Raw genomic sequence first — 21021 nt, forward strand, 5'->3', positions numbered from 1 at the left:
CTTGGCATCCTAAAAACACTTGGGAGAGTATTCACTAAATCATTCACTAAATGCTATAATATTCTGTGACTGTATCATAATATTTTATATGCAAAATATGCCCTTCCTAAAGTGGGCCTAAAAACAGTCATTTCTGAGACGTTTATCTGGAATATAAATGTGTTAATGCACTACAGGGTAAAACACTGGAGTGCCTATGAATTTCCACTGAGTCCCAGAAATTTATCAAAAGATAAATCTTTCATTCCTTTTAATGGGATATTCAAAGTAGTTAGCATCTAAATATTAAAGCGCTCATAAAATTTTTTTTCAAATTCCTATCCCTTGACAGGTTACCCTTTGTTTAGTTGGAGCTAAGATGGAACATTGTCTTTGGCATCCAAGGGAAGCAAGACAATATTGGGCAAGAGAAAAAAGATAGCCTTAGTCAACCTGGTGAGATCACTTCAAGCTTTATCATTTTACAATTCAAGAAACAAACAAGTGCTTATCTTTCTAAGAAGATAACAAATGTTAACTGCTTCAAAAATGAATAAAATTCACCAAATAGACATTATAAATATTGCACAATAATAATAATAATAATAATGTTCTCAATTATAAAACTGGAAACAAAAATCAACCCCCTCCTCTCTCCACATTGGAAGTTTTAAATTCACAAGTAGTTACAGCAGAAACGTTTCGTGTTAGAAAAGTTTATAATTAGTCTTCTAAGAAAAAGTCAATGATTGCAGCTTTCTTTAATTAATTTTTTGTGCAAAAGTAAGGTCATTTTTCTATCGAGTCACTAAGACAGTAACACAAGTAAAGCAGTTTAACAATTATAAACGTTTGCTTACAGCATAGTCTACCTGTGTAATCTCTTCTCTATCACTTTTTAAGACAGAAATGATTAAATTAAATCTCTGGGCTGAAGAGTTTGCTAAAATAAAAACAGAAATTATAACCATTTACCAAATGAAGAAAATAAATACTGAAGTCTTACAGCATCTTCTCCACTTAATAAAACTGTCTAGTAAATATCATTCATTGTCTTTTATTAGGACAATGCAGTTTTTAAAACTGATTATTTTTTAACAGATAATAATAATAAATAAAAACACTTGGGATCTCTTACAGCAGAGTAAAAAGGTACCATGTAACATTCTGTCATCGTAAAACTAAAATTATGTGGAAAGTTTTGATATAAAACACACCCAATAGAAATTTAAAGATAGTACAAATAGAACCAGTTAGATATAACTGACCACAAACCATCACATATGTACTGGCTAACACAACAACAACAATCCTTTAAAAACAATAAAAACAAATGTTGGGATTTTTTTTTCTTTTTTCTTCCAATCAGTACAGTAAGTGCACCAGAATTCAACATTCACTACCTAACTTAAGAGAAAATATCTATCTGCACCTCCAAAATGATGCCTCACTGTTAGAAGCTTCAATTATAAGTACAGGAAATATCAGTTCAAATAAAGACAGACTATAAGTCAGTACTATCATGGAATCATACACAGGATCCTATCCAGAAATAATTACACTCAGCCTTCTGCAGCATGCACGCCCTGGAAGCCTGCATATGTTGGCTTCTCAGCAGCCTGACAGCAGGCAGTTTCCAATTGCATGGAGAAGTGGAGAGAGCTCATGTTAATGAGATTCTCCTTCTGCATCTCTCTACCTCACATACTGCATCTTCTAGCACGGGAAAATCACTCTCCTACTAAGACAGAGAGAGCAGGAGATCCTTATGGGCCTTCAGTTCACTTACATTTTTTCTTTTTCTACCATTAATGTTTTTTAAGGCATTGATGTTCCTCCTTGACACTAGAAGAAATCTTTTCCTTTGCTTGGCTTCTAAGATAGGATGCTTTGTAATATCCTTTCCCTCACTTCTATGCTTATATAACTTAAAGTGGCCACTTCATTTCATTCATTCTTTTTCCTTCCTAGTTGAGCCATGTTTCAGAAGGACATGACAGGAAAAATAGTAACCAAGGACAAATAAGAACACTTCTTACTTCTTTTATCAATTTGATAGTGAAGATTGTCCCATCAACATCATTATGAGGACAATTGTTTCATGAGAGGAATATTTTATTAAAAGAAAATATTAGAATCCTCTTATTACACTGACCAAGCTAAGATTACCCTACTATAGAATATATGGTCGAGAGTACACGTAATGCTAAGAAGAGCTGTGAAAGCAGGAATGGTCCTATTTTTAGGACAGCTTCATTTAACATTCACTCTGACCTTTATTGGAATGTGTCATATTTAATTTAAACTACATATGAAGCTCCTCACATTCTAAATTGAAGTAAACTATTGGGTTTTCCTTTCTTTTCCTCCTTCTCATCTAAAAGTTTTCCCAGTAGTGAATAAGCAGTTTCTTTTTGCATTTTGAAAAACAGAATAATAATAAACCAATGCAGTTTACCAATTCCTCAAAATTGCTTCCATTATTTTATAAGTAACATCACTGCAAATTATGTTTTTATAATCTACCAAATTATTCTTTACTTATTTCTTTCCCTATACCTCAAAGTTATTGCCACTTTGGACCAATCTAAACATCTCCTACCTTGGTATTTACACTCTTCAAGTAATCATACATGGTTTTCTTGTCTCTCCTCCCCACTGTGCTGCCTATCTTGTTTGGGTAAGCAATACATAATTGGTTCTTTTAATCTGTCCTCATAAGTCAGTTGCACCAGCCCCTTAATCATTTTTGTTGTGCTTCTCTGAAATCTGTCCAATTTGTCAACATCCTTCTGGTGCTGGGATATTCAGAACTGCATACAAGATTCTGGTACTGCCTCATCAATGCTTTATACAGAAAAAAGATGATCACCTCTCTTGTTCTCTTGGTAAGAAGTCTCTGGGCATGCAGCTTCAAAAGCATATAAGATTTTTTTTGCTATAAGTTTATACAAAATATTTCCAGCTAATTTTTTTCTCTAGCCTTCATTCCAGCATTAGCATTTTACAAATATTTCTCTTGAACTCATACTTTGTATTTCAAATTTGTACTGAGATGTGTATTAGATATATTTGCTTTTGTCTTTCTCAGCTGAGAAATGCTTTATTTTTTCTATGTATGCCTGACCTCTCTTTGTGCCACTGTATTTCTCCAGTGTCACCAAGATCTCAATTCAGTTCCATTTATGAGTGTAATTAATATGATCTTTGCCCATTATAAGGGTTATTAATAGTAAGGTTAAATAAAAACCTTATAACAGCACCCCCACTGAATCACTCCACACAAGTCAGCTTATTGCAGAGTAACAGTTCATTTTATTTACGGTCTCTCAACCAATTTTCAGCACATGTGACAGTGGCCATGTTAATATGAATAAGATTTCAAATAAGGTTTTCTGAAACTGTATCACAGGTTTCATGTTCCTTTTAGTCACCGGTTTTGATCAAAAGGTTGTTAAGTTTGACTGCTGTGGTTCAGTCTTCAATTTTGGAAGTTACTGTTATTAGCTAGAGGAAAAAAAATGATTAGGCTATTCATAGTACCAGAAGATTGATTTCTCTAAGTAAAAGCCATAGGAACACAGACTTTTAAAAATAATAAGCATTCATCGTAAAATCATATACATTTAATAATATGCATAGTTTCCATATTTATGGTCCTGTTTCACTAAGTTATCATCAAAATTTATGAATATGTCCACATAATGCAAGTATTTGTATTCAAGTAACAGAAAGGAGGAAAAGTGTTTATTTACAGCTTCTTGTTTATAGTACCTGCCTTTCTCTCAAACATTGCTACTTGCAATCTAATGAATGATGCATTTCTCACCCACACCAACTTTCCTATAATCATCAAATTCTATAACTATTTTACATGATGCTACATTGGAATGCTTATTTTGAATACATGTTAAGGGAAATTAACTCAAGGAAAGACAAGCACTTGATTTTCTTTTTCTTGCTTTTCAGTTAAGTACAGACAAGGAATGTAATGAATGAATCAACAGTACATATTTTGATGAAAGCAATGTTGAGCATACAAAACACTGCACATTCAAGAAAAGCCTTGCATTTTTTCTAACTCATAACATTGAAAATGAGATTCACAATCTTGTTAGTGTCAGACTATAATCATTCACATTGCTCTACAAATCAAAATAATATTTTTAAAAGAGCAGCACTGCACTTTCAATGTTAAAGTTTTAAGTTGTTTTGTGTTTTATGAATGGAATTTTACTCAAGAAGATCCTCAAAGGGATGTGAGAGACATTGAGGCTTTGTTAGTCAAGAACAGAACATGAGAAGGTACCTTAGATAGTGCATGCAAGTTGGTCTCTTGATACCATTTGAATTGTAAGAAGCAATTGAATACTTCTGCTTACTGAAAGTAAACTTACGCTATCCCGGTCAAACCCCAGGCTACAACTGCTACATGTGTCATGGAGGTGATGTGTTAGTCTCCAGGGAGAGGATACAAAGGAAAGTGCACATAAAACTTCCGCTCCAGAGGAAAACAGCCCTGACACCCTGGACAAAGAAAGTTGCCCCTCTGTCCTCCCACCTGAAGGTACAGCGCTGTCCCGGCATGTGACAACAAGTGGAGATTAAAAACAGGAGAAATATCTGGGACAAAAAAATGTCAAAGCCTTAGAGTCACTTACAGTCTTAAAGAGAATAACATTTAAAGGGAAGCCACATTATTAGTAACATGGGCTTTAAAGAGGGAAAAAGTAATTAGCAACATCTTAATTCTGAATTATGAAACTTTCAGCCAAATCTATCATTAGTCAAGTTAGAATAGAAATTAGAATAGACTGTATAGCACTCGGTTTTATCACAAAGGTAAAAATGTGATAGTAAAAGCTTTTCAATCAAAATTTTTGCCTTTTCTAATACTCAAAAAAAAGTAGCATTGTAGTCATAAATTTAAAAAATGCTTCACCAAGAATTAGTTTTAAACTCACTTATTGAATTCTACCTAGAGAATTAATATAGAAGATGATACAAAAGGAGATGACCACCGTATCAAACATATATCCTATTCAGTGAACACTATTGACATCTGATTCCACATATACTTAGGTATGTGTTTTTTACATTATATTTACCTCAAGGCCACCCAGATTTTCAGTTCAATTGGCAATACTTTACTAGGGACCCTTTTATCCCTTCCAAATATAAATGGAGGACAAATTTAAATGCTGCTCAGACTGATTTTTAAAATCTATATTCATTACCCAAGATTCAGGTGCACAAATTCCTTGGCTCCAGAGAGCATAATCATTCCATAGAATTGCTTTTCCTTATTTACTAACCCAGGACCACTGCAAGTTGGAGATATGTGGCATTTATCAAATATATTTTATCATATATTCCTTCTTTAAAAATTAAAAATATCTTTTTTATGAATTCCTCTTTTATGCTTATATTATAAAAATCAATAATAACCTAATTCATTAAAACATTATTTGCATAAGTAACAAGAAAATCATTCGTCCAATAAGCAGACTTGGAAACCCCAAATATAAACACCAAAAACTGCATTTTAGTAAGAAAATGTGCACTATTGGGGAAAAAATGCAAGACAGAGCAGTGCACCATACATAAAATGTCAAACATGTCAAAACACTCATGAATACCAACATCTCCCACCACACCACGACCAATTTTAAAGGTTATTTAGGGCTCACACATCTACAAGTGCAGATTTTATAGCAGCGGACTTTATTTTTCTCAGATATATTAAAAATAAGTTACTGATGTGTCAAATGTTTTCTATGTCATTTCCACACATGTGGCCCATGTAGAGAATTCTGCCCAGCATTTCTGAGAGCAGGACAATTACACAGAACACAGACTCCTGGCACCGAATAGATTCATTATGGATTTGTTAGAAGCTTGTTTTTAACTGTATCAATTCAGTATGCAGGGAGGATAATTAGTCAAAAGACCAAGAAAGCAAATGCAGCTATCTTCATTCCTCAAAAATAGAAACCCCTGTTAGGGTCTCCATAATTCAACTTTTCAGAACTTCATTTCAGAAAGACACTTTGAGAACATGTCACAAGGCTTCCTTGTCCCTAAATCACTGATTATGAATTATTTCCGGATAACTGCAGACAAGTAAGTCTTATAAAACAAGAAGCATAACACATGCAGAACATACTTATCCTACTTCCAGCCCTCAGATAAGTGAAGCTTAAATTAAATGTCAAAAGATGAACAAAATCTATTGTATAAGCAAACAGCTGACCTAAATCCACTATATTTTGTCAAGTGTGTATATTCTAATAAATTTTATAATATAATAAGACTATTTTTGCCACCCTTTGACCACACCAAGTTAGATGCAGACAGTCTTCTGAATAAATATTACTCTCTGCTTGACTGTATAAGCAAAATCTATTTATACCATTTGTTAGACTGTAAGAGTAGCTCTTAAGAAAATGTTAATAACAGCTAAACACTGTCTACCACAAATATAGAAGAAGTAGAAAAAAGAATAAAAGGTTCATGCATAGCCAGCTTTTCATTTTTACAAAGTGGCCTGCTCAGGACTGTGAACTAACTAATATGCAATTCGGTTTTCCTGATAGGAAACCTAGAAGCTTGCTGAAAACTCAAATGATTAATACAAGGAAATTCAAACAGCTTGAGGACGAAAAACAGTTTTCTTTTTTACTACTTTTAATATGACTTTCTCAATGGCATAAACACATGCAGCAAACATTCCCACTCTTTTCTTGGGCAGCAAAGCAAGCAACTCAGAACTCCTTCGCCCATAAACTCCGAAAAGCAATGAAAATAACCCCTTCTTTAAAATTTCAGCGAGAAGAACATTATGCTATTATCACTTACCACACTGTGGTTTCATGTCAATGCTCCCCTCCAGAAGTCTGAACATGCCTGAAGCAACATCCTCAACTCTCAGCAGGTGAGAAAATCTTTAGTTAGTTTCTGGAGAAGCAGAAAGGTACAATCCTTCTGGGACAGGCAGTGCTAAAGCAAGGCACCTGTAAGTTCATATCCTGGCTCTCAGTTCGAATTCCAACTCTTCCATGTACTTATAGGCCAAGATACTAAACGATACCTCTGAACCTCATCACTTCATTTGTAAAATGGAAATAACAGTGCCAACATCATATTTGGAGTTGAGAGGATTATATGATATGAGATCTGGCTTTGCAACGTGTAGTAGAGTTATTGTAATGGAAGAATGTCAGAAACCATGGAATGTGTCCTCTGTCTGCCACCTGCTTCTGCCCTTCACAATGCCCCAAATCTTTGAAGGAGTCCACATCACCCCTGCCTAAAGAATGCAGCACCTCTTAGGAAACAAGCTCTCTGACTAGAATGGAATGATAGGAAATGCAAGTTTCCATGCCAATAATTTTGTTCCTTTTAACTCCTTTATGACATACCTTGAAACATCTGTGTGGTCCTCATTAGCCCAGAGCTTCCCATACTTAGAGCCACACTCTCCTAACATAGTCCTGCTATGGCCTCTATATCCAACTTTCACCTTATACCTACCTGCCTGCCCAACACCCAGCATCCTCCATGTGCCCTTTTTATTCACTTCCATAGATCTCTTCTTACTTTAAACTCATTCACATTATTGCTGGCACCCTGGCCATTTTAATCCTCTCCTCATCTCTGCCTTCAACTCTAGGACTCTGATTAAATAAATCCTCTAAATTGCCTCCTCCTCTTCCAACTTATCAGTCCCTGCTCACCTGATCATTCACAGTATGGTTCATTATCTTTATCCATCCCTATCTCTACCCATTTCCCCCAAAAGCTTTTGCTTCCTCCTTCGTGTTTGGCAATAGCATATAAATGAGAAGGCCTGTGACATGGACAATGGGACATTCACTACCGTCCCTTTTCTCTAGCTTTCCTCTATGCCTTTTTTGCTGTTCACTCTCTTCCCAGGTACCAGGTTGCTGAGGAAGATGAAAAGGGGGTGGCTACATGTGTTATGTGCTTGTCCCCCTGGCCCTTCCTTATGACACCCACCTGGCTTCAAGCAGATAACAGGCCAGAGGATAAAGAGATACAGAAATCCATTGGAGTGGTGACCAAAAACGAACAAACCAGAGTGAAGAAAGAGGACTGGCCAGAAAACCACAGTAGTAGGCCAGGCATGGTGGCTCACACCTGTAATCCCAGCACTTTGGGAGGCCAAGGCAGGTGGATCACCTGAGGTCAGGGGTTTGAGGCCAGCCTGGCCAACATTGTGAAACCCCATCTCTACTAGAAATACAAAAAAAAAAAAAAAGCTGGGTGGGGTGCCCGCACCTGTCAGGGAGACGGAGGCTGCAGTGAGCTGAGAAGGCACCACTGCACTCCAGCCTGGGTGACAGAGCGAGGACTCCATCTCAATCTCAAAAAAAAAAAAAAAAAGAGAAAAAGAACAGAAAAGAAAAAGAGAAAAGAAAACCACAGTGCTGAGATTCCCTTATCAGTATCTCTCAATAAAGGCAGCCCTTTCTCTCACTTCCTGTACAATGTGGTCCTCAGTAGTGATACTATCAACCTTTTTAACTGAGACCCCCCCCATAAATATATTTCATAGTGTCATCCAAGAAAAATTGCAGCAAACGATGCTTAGACGTCTTATATTTTTGCTATCCTGCAAAGCCCTCATAATTTCTATTCTGTTATTCTTTCATTTCTTTAGAAGAAAATTCTGATGGCAACCCAATATAATATCTTTGAAAACCACTAATGGGTCAGGACCCTCAGTTTGAAAAACACTGGCCTACTTGCAGCTTATTGATGAGGAGTCCTCTCTTTGTCCTTACCCTTCTCAAAATCCCAATTTAATTTGAGTTTGTCAAAACAATCCTCTCGTCCAAGCTTCCAGAGCCAAGAAATCGTGGTAGACTCAATCCCTCTGGAAGTCCCTCTAGCACCCGATGAAAGACTTCTCACATTCGCAGCGGCCGCCCTCTACTGTACCAGGGACGTCTCTAGCAGAAACTTGGGCATTGTATCTGCTAGAACGGGTGACATATGTCCTGGAAATCCTAGTTTATCTAAACACAGGTTGAGATGAAATAAGAAAAAATGGGAGTGAGAAAGATTAAGTGTGGGAAGAAGAAATGAGGAGAAAAGCGTTGAAGTTGAGCTCTCCTAGGATCCAGGTGCTGGCTCGGCGCTGTGTCCAGTTAAACTGGGCGCGACAGGGTTCAGCTAAGCCGAGAAGAGGGCAGCGAGCGGCCCGCAGTCAGCATCTTGTAGAGAAGAAGGAGCGCTCCCAACCACGGGAAGATAAGCGTACAGGCGGCCCCAAGGCCCCTACAGGCGCAGCCCTGATCTGGCCACTTGACTAGACGCTCGCTCAAGCGCTCGCAGGCCTAGGGCTCATTACACGCGTTGCGAGGAGACCTGAAAGCGGGGCGGGGACGCGCAATCTATCTTCAGAGCTTTGGGTCGTGAGCACACGTGTGGAGCATGATTGTGGCATGGGCGTCTGGGCCCCTCTCCTAGACCTCCACGAGGTGCGGACGCGCCTCTGCCCCACCCTTTTGTGCGCCCTCACCACTAGAAAAAGAGTTTTCCCCAGTGTCGCGTGGGAGGTAGCCCCAGCCCAGCTCAGCGCTCGAAAAGACCAGAGACTGACCGGAAATCGTTGGGTGCAGGAAGAAGCAGGAGACGCGCTCCGCCTCCTGTGCTCGTGCCCTAGCGCACCAGACCCGACCTAGAGGCGACTGCAGCCTGTTGCGGCCTTCGCCCTGAGGGTGGGGGGCGGGGGGGTGTAGAACAGCTGAGAAAGACGCAGGGAGCAGCTGGGGAGGAAAGGGAGGGACACCGAGGAAACAAAGTTCACCCAAGTGAATGCGTCCTAATTGCTCCAGGGCTCTCTCCGCAAAGTCTACGACTGCAAGCCGCAAAGTCAAACTACGTCTCCAAAACGCAGTGGGCAGAGCAGGAGGGCTTGTGTCTCCATTTTCGCCGCAGGGCGGATCGCGGACACAAGTCCTCTCCAGTAATTCCGAAGCCTGGAAATAAGACTATGCTGGGAGGAGGGGTTGGAGGGTGACTAATAAGAAGGCGTGGGGGTGGGGGTGGGGAGTATGCGGCAAGAACCCTGCTTTCCGGAATTCTCCCGCCACTGTCTGCAGGGCCCAGAGCGCACGTCGCGGCTAGGAACCAAAATTGCCGCTCTGTTCGAGCGCCCCCAGCGTGGGGTGGGGCCTTGCTTTCCCGCGCCAGGACCGCCCCACCAGGCGCCCTCCGACGGAAGCTGGACTTTTCCTAAGGAAAGGCAAAGTCAAAGTCGGAGGAAAGATCTTCCTTGCGGCCCCAGCTGTCGCTCCTAATGGTCTCGGGGAACATACTAAAGGAAAATGGCTTTAAATGACAGTCTTGCCATCCTAAATAGTTATGTGCAATATTTTGGTTTCTAGCAAAATTTAAAAGTAAAATGGGGATTTCCATATGTTCATTTTATTATTAAAAACGAATTACTAAAAAGTGATGACCTGTTTGGAATTCATATCTTGCTTTACCAGCAAAGTCAGCCAGTATCGACTGAACACAATAAATGCAGGGGTGCGAAACGTGATTGCTTGGGTTCGAGTTCTGTTGGATGCACAGATCTAAGCAGAACCTTTCCCAAAGACTTGGAATTGGGTGCGCTTTTTTTTTAAGTCGTGGCTGAGCCCTGTGGGGAAGAAGGGTTAACTGGGCGTCGGCTGAGACCCCAAACCCTCTTCCTCCTCCATGAGACCCCAAAATTGAGTCAGTCCTGGCCCGTAGTTGCCTGGGAAGCTTGGAATCCTAAGAAATTCCGGGGTGCGGCCACGATGCAAGCGTTCCTGTTCTGACAGCGGGGACAAGTGGGGAGGGGACCTTACAACCTCTTTTGGAGAAGAACGTATGAGAAACTCACTTCCAGACTTCTATTCAATAGTCAAAATAATACTGAGAAAAAGTTTTAAAATCTCCAAGAATAGATACTGTCCTTTCCCCTTCCACCTTGAGGGAACCTGTCTCCATTTTTGACCTGGATTTGAGAGCATCCGGGCTTGAGACAAGCGCGTCTTCCACAGACAGAGGCGAGGCCCAGGCGGGGAGCCCCCCAGCCTTTACTCTCGGCACCTCGGCGCTGCCGCGCGGCGGATACAAAAGGAAACGGACGAGCGTGTGACGCGAGGCGGGGAGCTGGTGGCTCGAAGATGCGCAACACGCGCGATGCCTAGAAGTGCTCTGGTGTCACTCCCCTGTATAGGACCTGGCGAGATGGAAATGTATCCTGTACTGGAAAACTCTGTGATCAAAATATTGCAATGAAATTAAACTTTTCCCTCACAGATCTGTTTGTGTCTTGGAAACATTTCTGTAATGCCGACGCCTAGATTTAAAATACAATTAGATAATTTGATATTCTCGTTGACGCACTGACACCGAGAAAGCCAAGAGATTCTCCAAGCAAAGTGAAATTGAACCTTCAAATGACATTCTTAAGTTTGCAAGAATATCTATATCTCCTTGTTGTGCTCCTTGCATGCAGAGAACCAGTGGCCCGTAAGATTTATGACCGGTGTTTTTTAGGGGAGGAGCCACCTAAACTATCTAGGAATGGAGTACAGCGCCAGAAAGAAATACACAAAATAAGGTCGTTGGGTGCTTCTGTCACTGCAGGGCGCCATCGGCTCCCTGGGCCGTACATATCTCTCTTGTGAGAATCAGTACCCCAAATACTCTCTCTCTCTCTCTCACACACACACACACACACACACATCCACCCATCCACAGCGGAAGGCCAGCAGGGCACCCAAAAAAATTGTGGCGGTCGCCTGGACCGCAGAAAGGCAGACCTCAGGAAGGAGCAGGCGACAGCGCTGCTCACTGCTCACTCGAGCTTTGAATTAAGGGCATCTTTCCATAAACTCAAAATGGGGCTAGATAGCAAAGACTTAAAATTAGACCTTCCCTCAGAGCTGAGAACTGTATGGTCATGTCTTCAGAACAATGATCGGATATTTTCCATTGCTGGAACGATACACAATAACTGAAATGCTTAAGAGGACGTGGGAATACGAGGGCGGTATGAAGCCCTCATTACAAAGTTTAATCTCTTTCTGAAGAAGGTCATGCAACGTCTGGCTTTTGGCAGTGCAGCGTGTCTGTTGATTTTCCTCACTTTACTCCTAGAAACATTAGGACAAGAAAAGTCCTCAGCTGCATCTGGAAAGATGCAGGGGCAATGCATGCGACGCTCTTTACCCGAGCAACTCGGTGCGCGGCCGGGAGTTTGACAGCGACTCTGTGAAACAGAAAAGGCACTAGCCAGTTTGCAACTTAGGAATCGCAACTGAATGTTCGGCGAGCCGGTGCAGTCGGCACGCGGACATGGTGGAGGGTCATCTCTGCCTCCTTTGACCCCAAATTCCCGGGAGGCGAACTACCCGACACCCCCTTGGCCTTGGGTGTTGCGCCGCCGCTTCCTTAAGGGAGAACCAGTCACAGAGTTCGTTTCTGGGTTCAACTCTCGGGGATTGTGTGACGGAATGTCATTGTCTCGGGGCTGCAGACACCTGGGAGGGAGATGAGTGCTGAAGGCTCTGCAGATTCCCAGCATTTCTAAAGAGCTTTTCTCTTTCTCTTTACTTACTGCTTTGTGGCTTTACTTGGGCATAAGATGTGAAAACAAAATGATATGGCTAGTCTCATCCTTTCAAGAAAGTCAAGAAATTGAACATTTCGTTATTATTTACTCTCTTATGTGGCCACCCTATTTGTCCCTCCGTTACCCGGAGAAAAACGCATCTCGTAAAAATAACCTTATATTACCACCGAGACCTGCATTCTCTCTTTTTGCTGACCCGCAAAACGTGTCTTTTAAAAAGAGGGGAAACAAGCAAAAGAAAACCTGAGCGCTCTCGTGACAATTTATAGTTCTAACTCTGCATTTTAAAAACAATAACACTCTTCGTAAATTTCAGTGACCCAAAGGCCATCTGTAATTCACTAGGGTCAGCGAAGGAGACCGTCCCCATCTTATGCTCTCTATGAATTCACAGCTGCCCTAAGGTGAAACTCGTTGGACCTCATTTGCCCAAGGACAAGGGTTCTGAGCGGAAGCAGCTTCTACAGCATCGGTTTCCTTTCTTTTTTGAAAGTTGGTGCTGGGTGGAATCCTAGAGGCCCGGCTACAACTTGCTCATACTAGGCCCAAGACCCAACACATAGATATTTTATCATGTACCTGAGAAACTTACACGGGAGAAATTCTATTCTAAAACTACAAATTGCACCTCATCGCCAACCACTGAATGAGGAAAATAAAGAGTTGTAAGAATTACCTCTACTGAGTTCTGCTCTGTGCCAAAGTGACCCAAGGCCCAAAGGACCTGAACTGCTTTGCCCTTTCTCCATGACCCAACAGTTGTAAATTGAGAAACTGGAAAATTGGAGATTACATACAACACTCCTCAAATCCATGTTGACTTCTTGAGTCTTAAAAAGATACTTCCTAACCACTGTGCAAGACAAGTACTTGACAAGACTCTGACCTTGTTCAAGTTCAAAAGCTTTTGGGTCTCCAGAACTTCTCTCCTGAAAGCTACACTTACTTGCAAAGTTAACAGAAGAATTGAGATATTCTAAATTGATTCTAATAAATATTGGTCACCAGAGTGGAAAATTCTGGTTAAGAAAAAATATTTTACTGAATTATCTGGATAATTATTCTGGTTCACCTGATTTCTTTTGCCAGAATAGATTTAGGCTGTTTAAAAGTCAGATATTGAATAAGTGACCTATCCCAAGTTAATCTCCAACTGTGTATGTTATGTTGCTGTTTAGTCATTATTTTTTTCTGTCCAAAAAGAAGACAAAATTCTGTTCATTTACATGGTTTATTGTTGTAAACATTAAAATTGTCTTTCTCAAAGAAAGAATTTATCAGAAAAAAAAAATCAGCGTCTCTAACTGTCATACACCATAGAAAAAAAAGGCAGTGACTCATATCATGTGCCATACTAGAAATATACAAAGAAAAATACTACAGAATATGGCAATATTAAAATTCTTACTCAAACAAAATAATAAATTAACTGACAATTTTAGACATAAAAAAATTCAAAGTGCTCAGTAATTTCCAGGGAGTTATGTATATTATAAGCACTCTGGAAACAGTCAAAAGCTGCTGCATGCAAGTTTTGTTTAGCTTTAGACAACAAAATAATCAAGATATAAACTTTCTTTTTATCAACATCAACGGTACATACAACACTTACAAACAAGGAATGTTGGACGGTGTTACAAACACTATGTGTCCCTTTTGTCAGGATTTTCTGATGTGTAATACTTGTGCCCACCTATTTTACAATTGAGAAAATGTTTAAGCTCAGATAACTACCAATCTTTATAAAATCTAACAGACTACATAGTGTCTGAAATACTATTTATATAATATAGACATTACTGAAGTAGCAAGTGCCTATAACATTTTCAACCTAGAATCAACATGCTTGTCCCTTTTTTATGTATTTATTTTCTTTTTTTTGCAAACACACTTATCTTTTAGAATTTGTAATATTTATTCATAAATAGGCACAAAATAATTTAAAAAGCCAAACTGCATTGGGTAAATTTACAAGCCTTTGCCTTCTTCAACTCATGCCACCCACGCAACATTTAGTTTTACTATATATTACAGCTTTCTTTACAGCAGAAAACTTTGAAGTCTTGTTAAAGGGCAATACTTGTGTGTCCCCTTAAGATGTGTTTGTGTGTGTCTGTCTGTATGTGTGTGTGTGTGTGTGTGCATGTGTGTGTTACATTTGTCTGAACTGCAACAACCAAGCATGGCCAAACATTTCCCATTATACATTATAGCAATCTTTCTTCTGAGCAACAAACTGATTTTTAAACTGAGAATAAAAAGTTTATACCACTGTATTGTGTGTAGTCCATGTTCTAAATCCAGGATGCCCCGGAGCCAAAATGCCCTTTCAGGTTCTGCCTGCAGGTTAGGAAATAGCAACAGTTTTTGTTTGTTTGTTTGTTTTCTTTAGGGATCAAGGGGGCTGGGAGGGTTACAGAAATGGGGGGCAGCTTGAGCTGAGACAGCTCACACGGCTATCTCTGCCCATGTGACTTGCCCCCTCTGGACAGTTTCCGTTATCATTCCAGTTCCTTTGAAGTGCTTGGGAGGAGGTCTTAGAAAGGTAAAGTGTCCAGGAAAAGTTTGTCAATTATTGCTGGTGGTGGCACCAAGTCTTCCAATTTCAGGTAGAAAATGCGCTGTAGCCCCTGTGTGCAAAGGGTACGAAGTTCTGGGAGCTTCCCCAACAGTTTGGACAAATAATTGGGGCGGTTCAACCCCCCATTGTTGAAAGTCACGTGGTCTTTGAGACAATTTACAATCTTGTTTTGCAGTTCTTCCACTCTCTTGGGTTCCTTGAGCCCGTGTCTCTCTGCAGAAAACATAATCAGAAACAAAAGAAGAATGTACAAGACAGTTAGCTAGTTGGCAAAACCAAGGAGAATCTGTGACAAGGGAAACTCAGGATAAATCCTGCTAGGCAGTTCTGGAGGGGAAGCACCCTGCGCCTGCAGTACTGACCTGTGACCATAGCCAGGGCAGCAATGCAGGAGAAGGCAGAAATGTCGATGTTCATATTCTGCAAGTTGGAGGAGAATTCAACAATGGAATCAATCCATTCCCCAAAGCCACGAACGCATTGCAACCTGTGCAAGACCACCCCATTGCAAAAGATGAGTTTACCCTCCACTGGGTTGGACCTGCAATTAATACCAAAGAGAGAGAGGGGAGAAAAAGAGAGAGAGAAAAGCTAAACAACTAATTACTTGAAGAGCAATAAATGAGGGATTTAAGAGGCACCTAATTACTGAAGAGTTAATAAAATGTAGACCAGTGGACCTTGAAAGGGTTTAATTTCATAACAATCAAGAACGCCCCCTATCCCACCTCCATTCCATTCATCCAAGTCTTCTAGGCTCACTCCTTCTCTTGTCTTTTTTTGTTTCTTTCTTTTTCTTCCTTTCTCCAACTTTCATTTCCTATTCTGTCTTTTTCTCTACCCACCCTCTGGTTTCCCTTCCTCCCTTTCTTTTCCTTTCTTGATTTCTCTCACAGCCTCCCTGGATTGTCTCCTCCCTCCCTCATTACCTGTATGCTAATCGAAGGACAAACAGTTCTAAGAAAGCTGATTCAAAAAGCAGGTCTTGGTCGGCTTTGGGCAGGTCTGCGAAGCCAGGGATCTTCTCCGCCCAGCCCCGGATGATCTCCATGGAGCCAGTCAGGAGATCATAGAATTGCTGGATATGCTGGGTGTCATCTCCACTCATCTGATAGTCAGGGTTCGCCTGGAACTGGAATTTCATTTTAAAAAGCACTTAATGAGGTTCTCTAAAATATATAACCCGTGAAATTGCTAACCCCGTTTCTAGTAGGGGAGCCAGGTTTTTATAACAATTAAACCTCTCTCTGACCAGTAAGGAAATTAGATGTTCCGGGGCAATTAATTCAATTAGGGATGGTGCTACGAGGTCGCTGCTTTAAATATGTAAATTACCATTTCCATACAGACTAAATACAGTGCCATCCAGCCCTGGGAAACGTTCACTCTTATCTCCACAAAACAATTGACATGTTAGTATTCATGCTAGTCCCAGAGTGGGCCTCGAGCTGAGACGCCCTTTTGCAAATCTTAATAAAATTGCAGTCGCTACCAGGTTTGCTCAATATACTTCCTCCAATTAAAGCCCGCATATTTTTCACAGCTGCAGTAAAAAGGATCTGACCACTTGATCCCCCACCCCACTGCCATTCTTTACACCCTCTCCTTCCCTTCCCTGACCCCCAGACAGGCCCCACATCCTTCCCCAGCGCAGTGCCAGGAAAGATGAGGATTAAAGCATCTATCTCTATGGAGGACTGGGAATAAAGTAGATCGGGAAGGGGGAGAGTTTGTACAGCCCCTGGATTTCATGGTAGAGGCACTGGTGTATATGGAAGAGGAAGGGCGATGGGGTAGTGGGGTAGTGGGAATTCATACAGCTTCAAACCCTGTAGCATGTCCCTCTCCTCCTTCCTCTGTCCTGTTCTCATGTCTATGCCCCCAGCTACATGGATTGTCTGAAGGTCTGAATCCTGAGGCCCTGGCCAGAGCTGCGAGGCATATACAGCCTTGCTTGCCTTCTTTACCCCCATTGAATCTGAGAGTTAATGGTGGATGTGGGGAGGGGTCCTGCCCATCTGTCGGTTTGTCCACATGATATCCCCCCCGCCAGCTTCTTACCCTGGAATAGTCCAGGCTGGTCATAGCCGGGTTGGAGTCGACATGGGCCCTGACGAGGGCACTGATCAGACTCACCGGGGGCGAAGGGGGAGAGGGCTCCTGTGGGCTCTTCGGTTTCGAGGGCAAACGACCTCTCCGGCCTTTTAAACTGTCTGTGCGAACCACTGCAAAGGAAGAGCCCTGTTAGCGCTGCTTTTCCGAGCCCAGGCCCAGCTGCTGCCTCGGTCCCTCCCCGGGGAAGGCCGCAGCCGCGGGGCACCAGGCTGAGCGGCTCAGGGCCCCAGTGCTTGTAAAGCCTTTACTGACTAGAAGCATTAAAAAATGCGGGGTTATTTTATGTCTTCCTCCAAATGGGTCGTATAGTTAAAGGAGAGAAGGGCCTGGCGGCTTTCTCTAGGGGAGGCCAGGCAAGCAGGCAGCTGCAGGGTCCTGGAGGCCAGACTGAAGGGGAGTCGGAGATCCCCAGCACCGGGAAGTGGAACGTGATGCTGGAGTATGAGCAGTGGTTTCCTACAGGCGCAAACTGGAGGGTCGGCAGCTTCCCCCAGCCTACCTTCTTTGACCATCCCAACAGCCAGGCACTTCTGAAATCGGCAGTACTGACAGCGATTCCGGCGACGCTTGTCCACTGGGCAGTTTTTATTTGCTAAACACACGTATTTTGCATTTTTTTGCACTGTGCGCTGCAAAAGGAGACAATATAGACCAACATTTTTTTTCTTCTTTTGAAAATCAGGCAACTCGGAGAAAATTTCTGTTATGTGGCTGGGGTCTACGATTCCTCCCCACAAACAAACACATACACACAATTCCATTTTATTTTTTTCTCTTCCTTTTCTTTCTTTCTTTTCTTTTTTCCTCCCCCAGGGCATTTAACAGAAGAAAATTGATAGCGTTAACATTTGAGCTAACCTTGCCGCTCCTTGCTGTGTTTTATATGCCAAGAGAAGGAGAAGGAGACGCTCAGTAAATACAAATCCGTGGGCATTCATATTATTTACATTCCTTGGAGACCTTCTCTATTTAAAATGATAAGATTATTCAATCAGGATGGCGAAATAAAGAGATCACTTAATTTGACCATAGGGAATTCTGTTCCACTTGGTTAGCTCAGACACGGTTCTCTGTCCTAACCAATTTCATTCTGAACAGGGAAGACAGCTCCTAGCACATGCAAATGACCCTCTTCCAACTCCGGCTCCAGCAACTTCGGGCGGGGGCCAGCCGGGTCGGCTGAGTGCGAGGGGGATGAGACCCTGGCCTCCCAGTCTTTCTGCTTCCCTTTCTCAGACACCCGGAAGTCCCTGCCACAGCCCATGGTCTCCTGCAGGGCAGCTTCGGCGGACCCCGGAGAGCTGGGCAGTCCCGGGACAGCTGGGGCTGGGCTGCTGGCACCAAGGCAGAGGGCACACTCCGAGGTCCCGGGCACTAGGGGCTCCCTACCTGCCTACTCTGCTCCCGCTATTGCTCACCTTAAAGAAGCCTTTGCAGCCCTCACAGGTGCGCACGCCGTAGTGTTGGCAGGCCGCGTTGTCCCCACACACAGCGCACAGCCCCTCGTTGGAGGGGGAGCCCCGCGACGGCGGTGAGGGCACCTGCGTGTCGAGCAGCTGCGACGCGTGGCCGATCTGCAGGCCAGGGAAGCCCATGGACGCGGGCTTGCGAATGGGGTTGGGCACAGCGAAGGTCTGCCCGTCCACCACGTGGTGGCTGCCGGCGGGCTCCGGGTTCATGGGGACGTGCAGGGGCCCGTCGAAGCGCATCTGGCAACTAGACACCGGGGTGCCAGGGGGCGATTGCTTAAAGGAGAAGAGGGAGAGGCGGGAGACTGGCGTTTTCCTCTGCTCGATCATGTGCGTAGTGGCCACGTAGTTCTGGTGGAAGTTGTGGAGAGACCCCGGGTCGTCCCACATGGGGCTGTGCTGCACCTGGAAGCCCGGGGTGGTGGGCGTCGGGGGCGAGGAGGGCTTGTAGTAAACCGACCCGGAGTGCGGCATCATCTCCTCAGACTGGGGGGGCAGGTGGCTGTGTTGCTGGTAGTTGTGCATCTGAATGTCTTCTACCTTAATGGAGGACTGCTGTCCGGACAGGGGCATTTGGTACAAGCAAGGTGGCTTGACGTCGTAGCCTGTGCTGTAGTTGTCCATAAAGGTACTGAAGCTGGGGAGAGAAGTGGTGGCAGTGATTTCAGTGTTGGTGAGGTCCATGCTAAACTTGACAAACTCTGGAGTTAAGAAATCGGAGCTGTATTCTCCCGAAGAGTGGTAACTGTAGCTCTGAGAAGCGGGGCTGGCTCCTTGAGGCGAGGACCCATACTGCGCCTGAACACAAGGCATGGCTGGAAATGAAACAGGGTGATAACACACTCAGCCTGGTCAACTGAACACTTTCTCCCGGGCTCGGGTACACCTGGAGCTACACCGGCAGCCCGCGGCAGTCAGAGAGCGTGTCGGGGCGCGAGAGGAAGGGCAGGAGACAGAGAATGTTGCACAACAACAATGTAGGGCATGGAAAGAATAACCAAATAAAGACCCAGAGCTAAAAAGCTACTGAGGGTCTACACTCCTGGGTATTTCCAAACATCTCCCCCATTACCCTCCCCCCCCCCCCCCCCCGCTCTCATCCCACTCAGATGAGCCTCTTCTCTGAAGCTCAGATTCAGCAGTCTCTTTCTAGAAATGACCATCTAGAAATGAAGTTGAATTTCACAATGAGAAAGTTGTTCCCGAAGGCGATGGGTCGGGCAAACCTTAAGTTACAGGGTTTGCCTTGTCCTGTTTCTTGATTTTGAGGAACTCTGGAGAGTAAAGGAAAGAAATTAAGTTGCACTAACCTTCAGCCGAGTTACAGGCGTTTTCGAGGAAATTAAAGGTGGACAGTGTCGTAATTCAATGAAGGACAAAGTTTCCAAGATTTTTAGAAAAGCAATGGGGAGTCCAGCCTGTCCAGTCTCCTCCCTGAAATACAGACACAGGAAGCTTCAGGGTTTCTTCACGACAGAGATTCAGCTGGGCATATGTAGACTCACCAGGCAGGCCTTTCCATGCCTTCTCTGTTTGTCTCATTGGAAATGAGTGGGAAGCCTTTACCAAACATAGCACTTAAAATGAATGTATAAAAGAAATGACTTGAAACAACAGAAAATACCACCCATTGCACTGTGTAAATCCTTGCAGAGAGAAGATCCTGCAAGAGGAAAGCTAGTCCATGAACTCACTTAACATTTATGATGTAATGAACTAGCCCCTTTGCTATAGTGTAGGTGGAGAGGTCATTTCCATCTTAGGTTAATTCAGGACCTGATTATGAAGACTAGAGTCTGAAAATACAGCATTGGAATCTTCTCTTGCATTTTTTTTTCCTGTGGTGAAATTGTCTTTTCTTTTGGTAGAGGGGAAGAAAGTAGAAGTCAAGAATATAAAATGAGAAAACAATCTTCCCCCTTACAAAATATTAGAAAGGCCTTGACTGAGAAGGTAATTTGAGTGGAAGCATCCGCACTTCTAAAGTGCTTTTGACAGAGCACTGGGATTGGAGCTACAGATAAACTGATGTTCACTTTTCCAGAAAACTTGTCTTTCAGCATCTTTAATGGTCACAAGGCTTAATGGTCACAAGGTGGGAAGAGGGGATCTACTTTTCCAGGAGCTTCTTAGGTCAATTGCAGAGGGGGGACATACTGCTTATATGGTATTGGCACCAATATTAGAAGTGTTTCCCAGCACAGCAAAATGAACACCTTCCCCATAATGCCTTCCAC

General features: G+C 42.7%; 1 protein-coding gene across 7 annotated transcripts; it reads right to left on the minus strand.

Annotated features, from left to right (window-relative positions):
- Positions 1 to 13836: 13836 nt before the first annotated feature.
- NR4A2 (nuclear receptor subfamily 4 group A member 2) lies at positions 13837 to 20218 on the minus strand. 7 transcript variants are annotated; one of them, XM_063712817.1, is made up of 7 exons: positions 20095 to 20218; positions 18734 to 19582; positions 17815 to 17944; positions 17262 to 17425; positions 16130 to 16332; positions 15563 to 15741; positions 13837 to 15413 (listed from the first exon to the last, which is right to left on the minus strand). In XM_063712817.1, the coding sequence occupies exons 2-7, from the start codon at positions 19466 to 19468 to the stop codon at positions 15157 to 15159; spliced, it is 1668 nt and encodes a 555-aa protein (XP_063568887.1). In that variant the 5' UTR covers positions 19469 to 19582; positions 20095 to 20218; the 3' UTR covers positions 13837 to 15156. The 7 variants fall into 7 exon arrangements, with proteins under 7 accessions (XP_063568887.1, XP_063568885.1, XP_063568884.1 ...); XM_063712815.1 differs by having other exon boundaries at positions 18734 to 19421; positions 20095 to 20213; XM_063712814.1 differs by lacking the exon at positions 20095 to 20218 and having other exon boundaries at positions 15563 to 15620; positions 15725 to 15741; positions 18734 to 19597.
- Positions 20219 to 21021: the final 803 nt, after the last annotated feature.

This window comes from Pongo abelii, chromosome 11 (genome assembly GCF_028885655.2).
Source record: "Pongo abelii isolate AG06213 chromosome 11, NHGRI_mPonAbe1-v2.0_pri, whole genome shotgun sequence".
NCBI classification, from domain to species: domain Eukaryota; kingdom Metazoa; phylum Chordata; class Mammalia; order Primates; family Hominidae; genus Pongo; species Pongo abelii.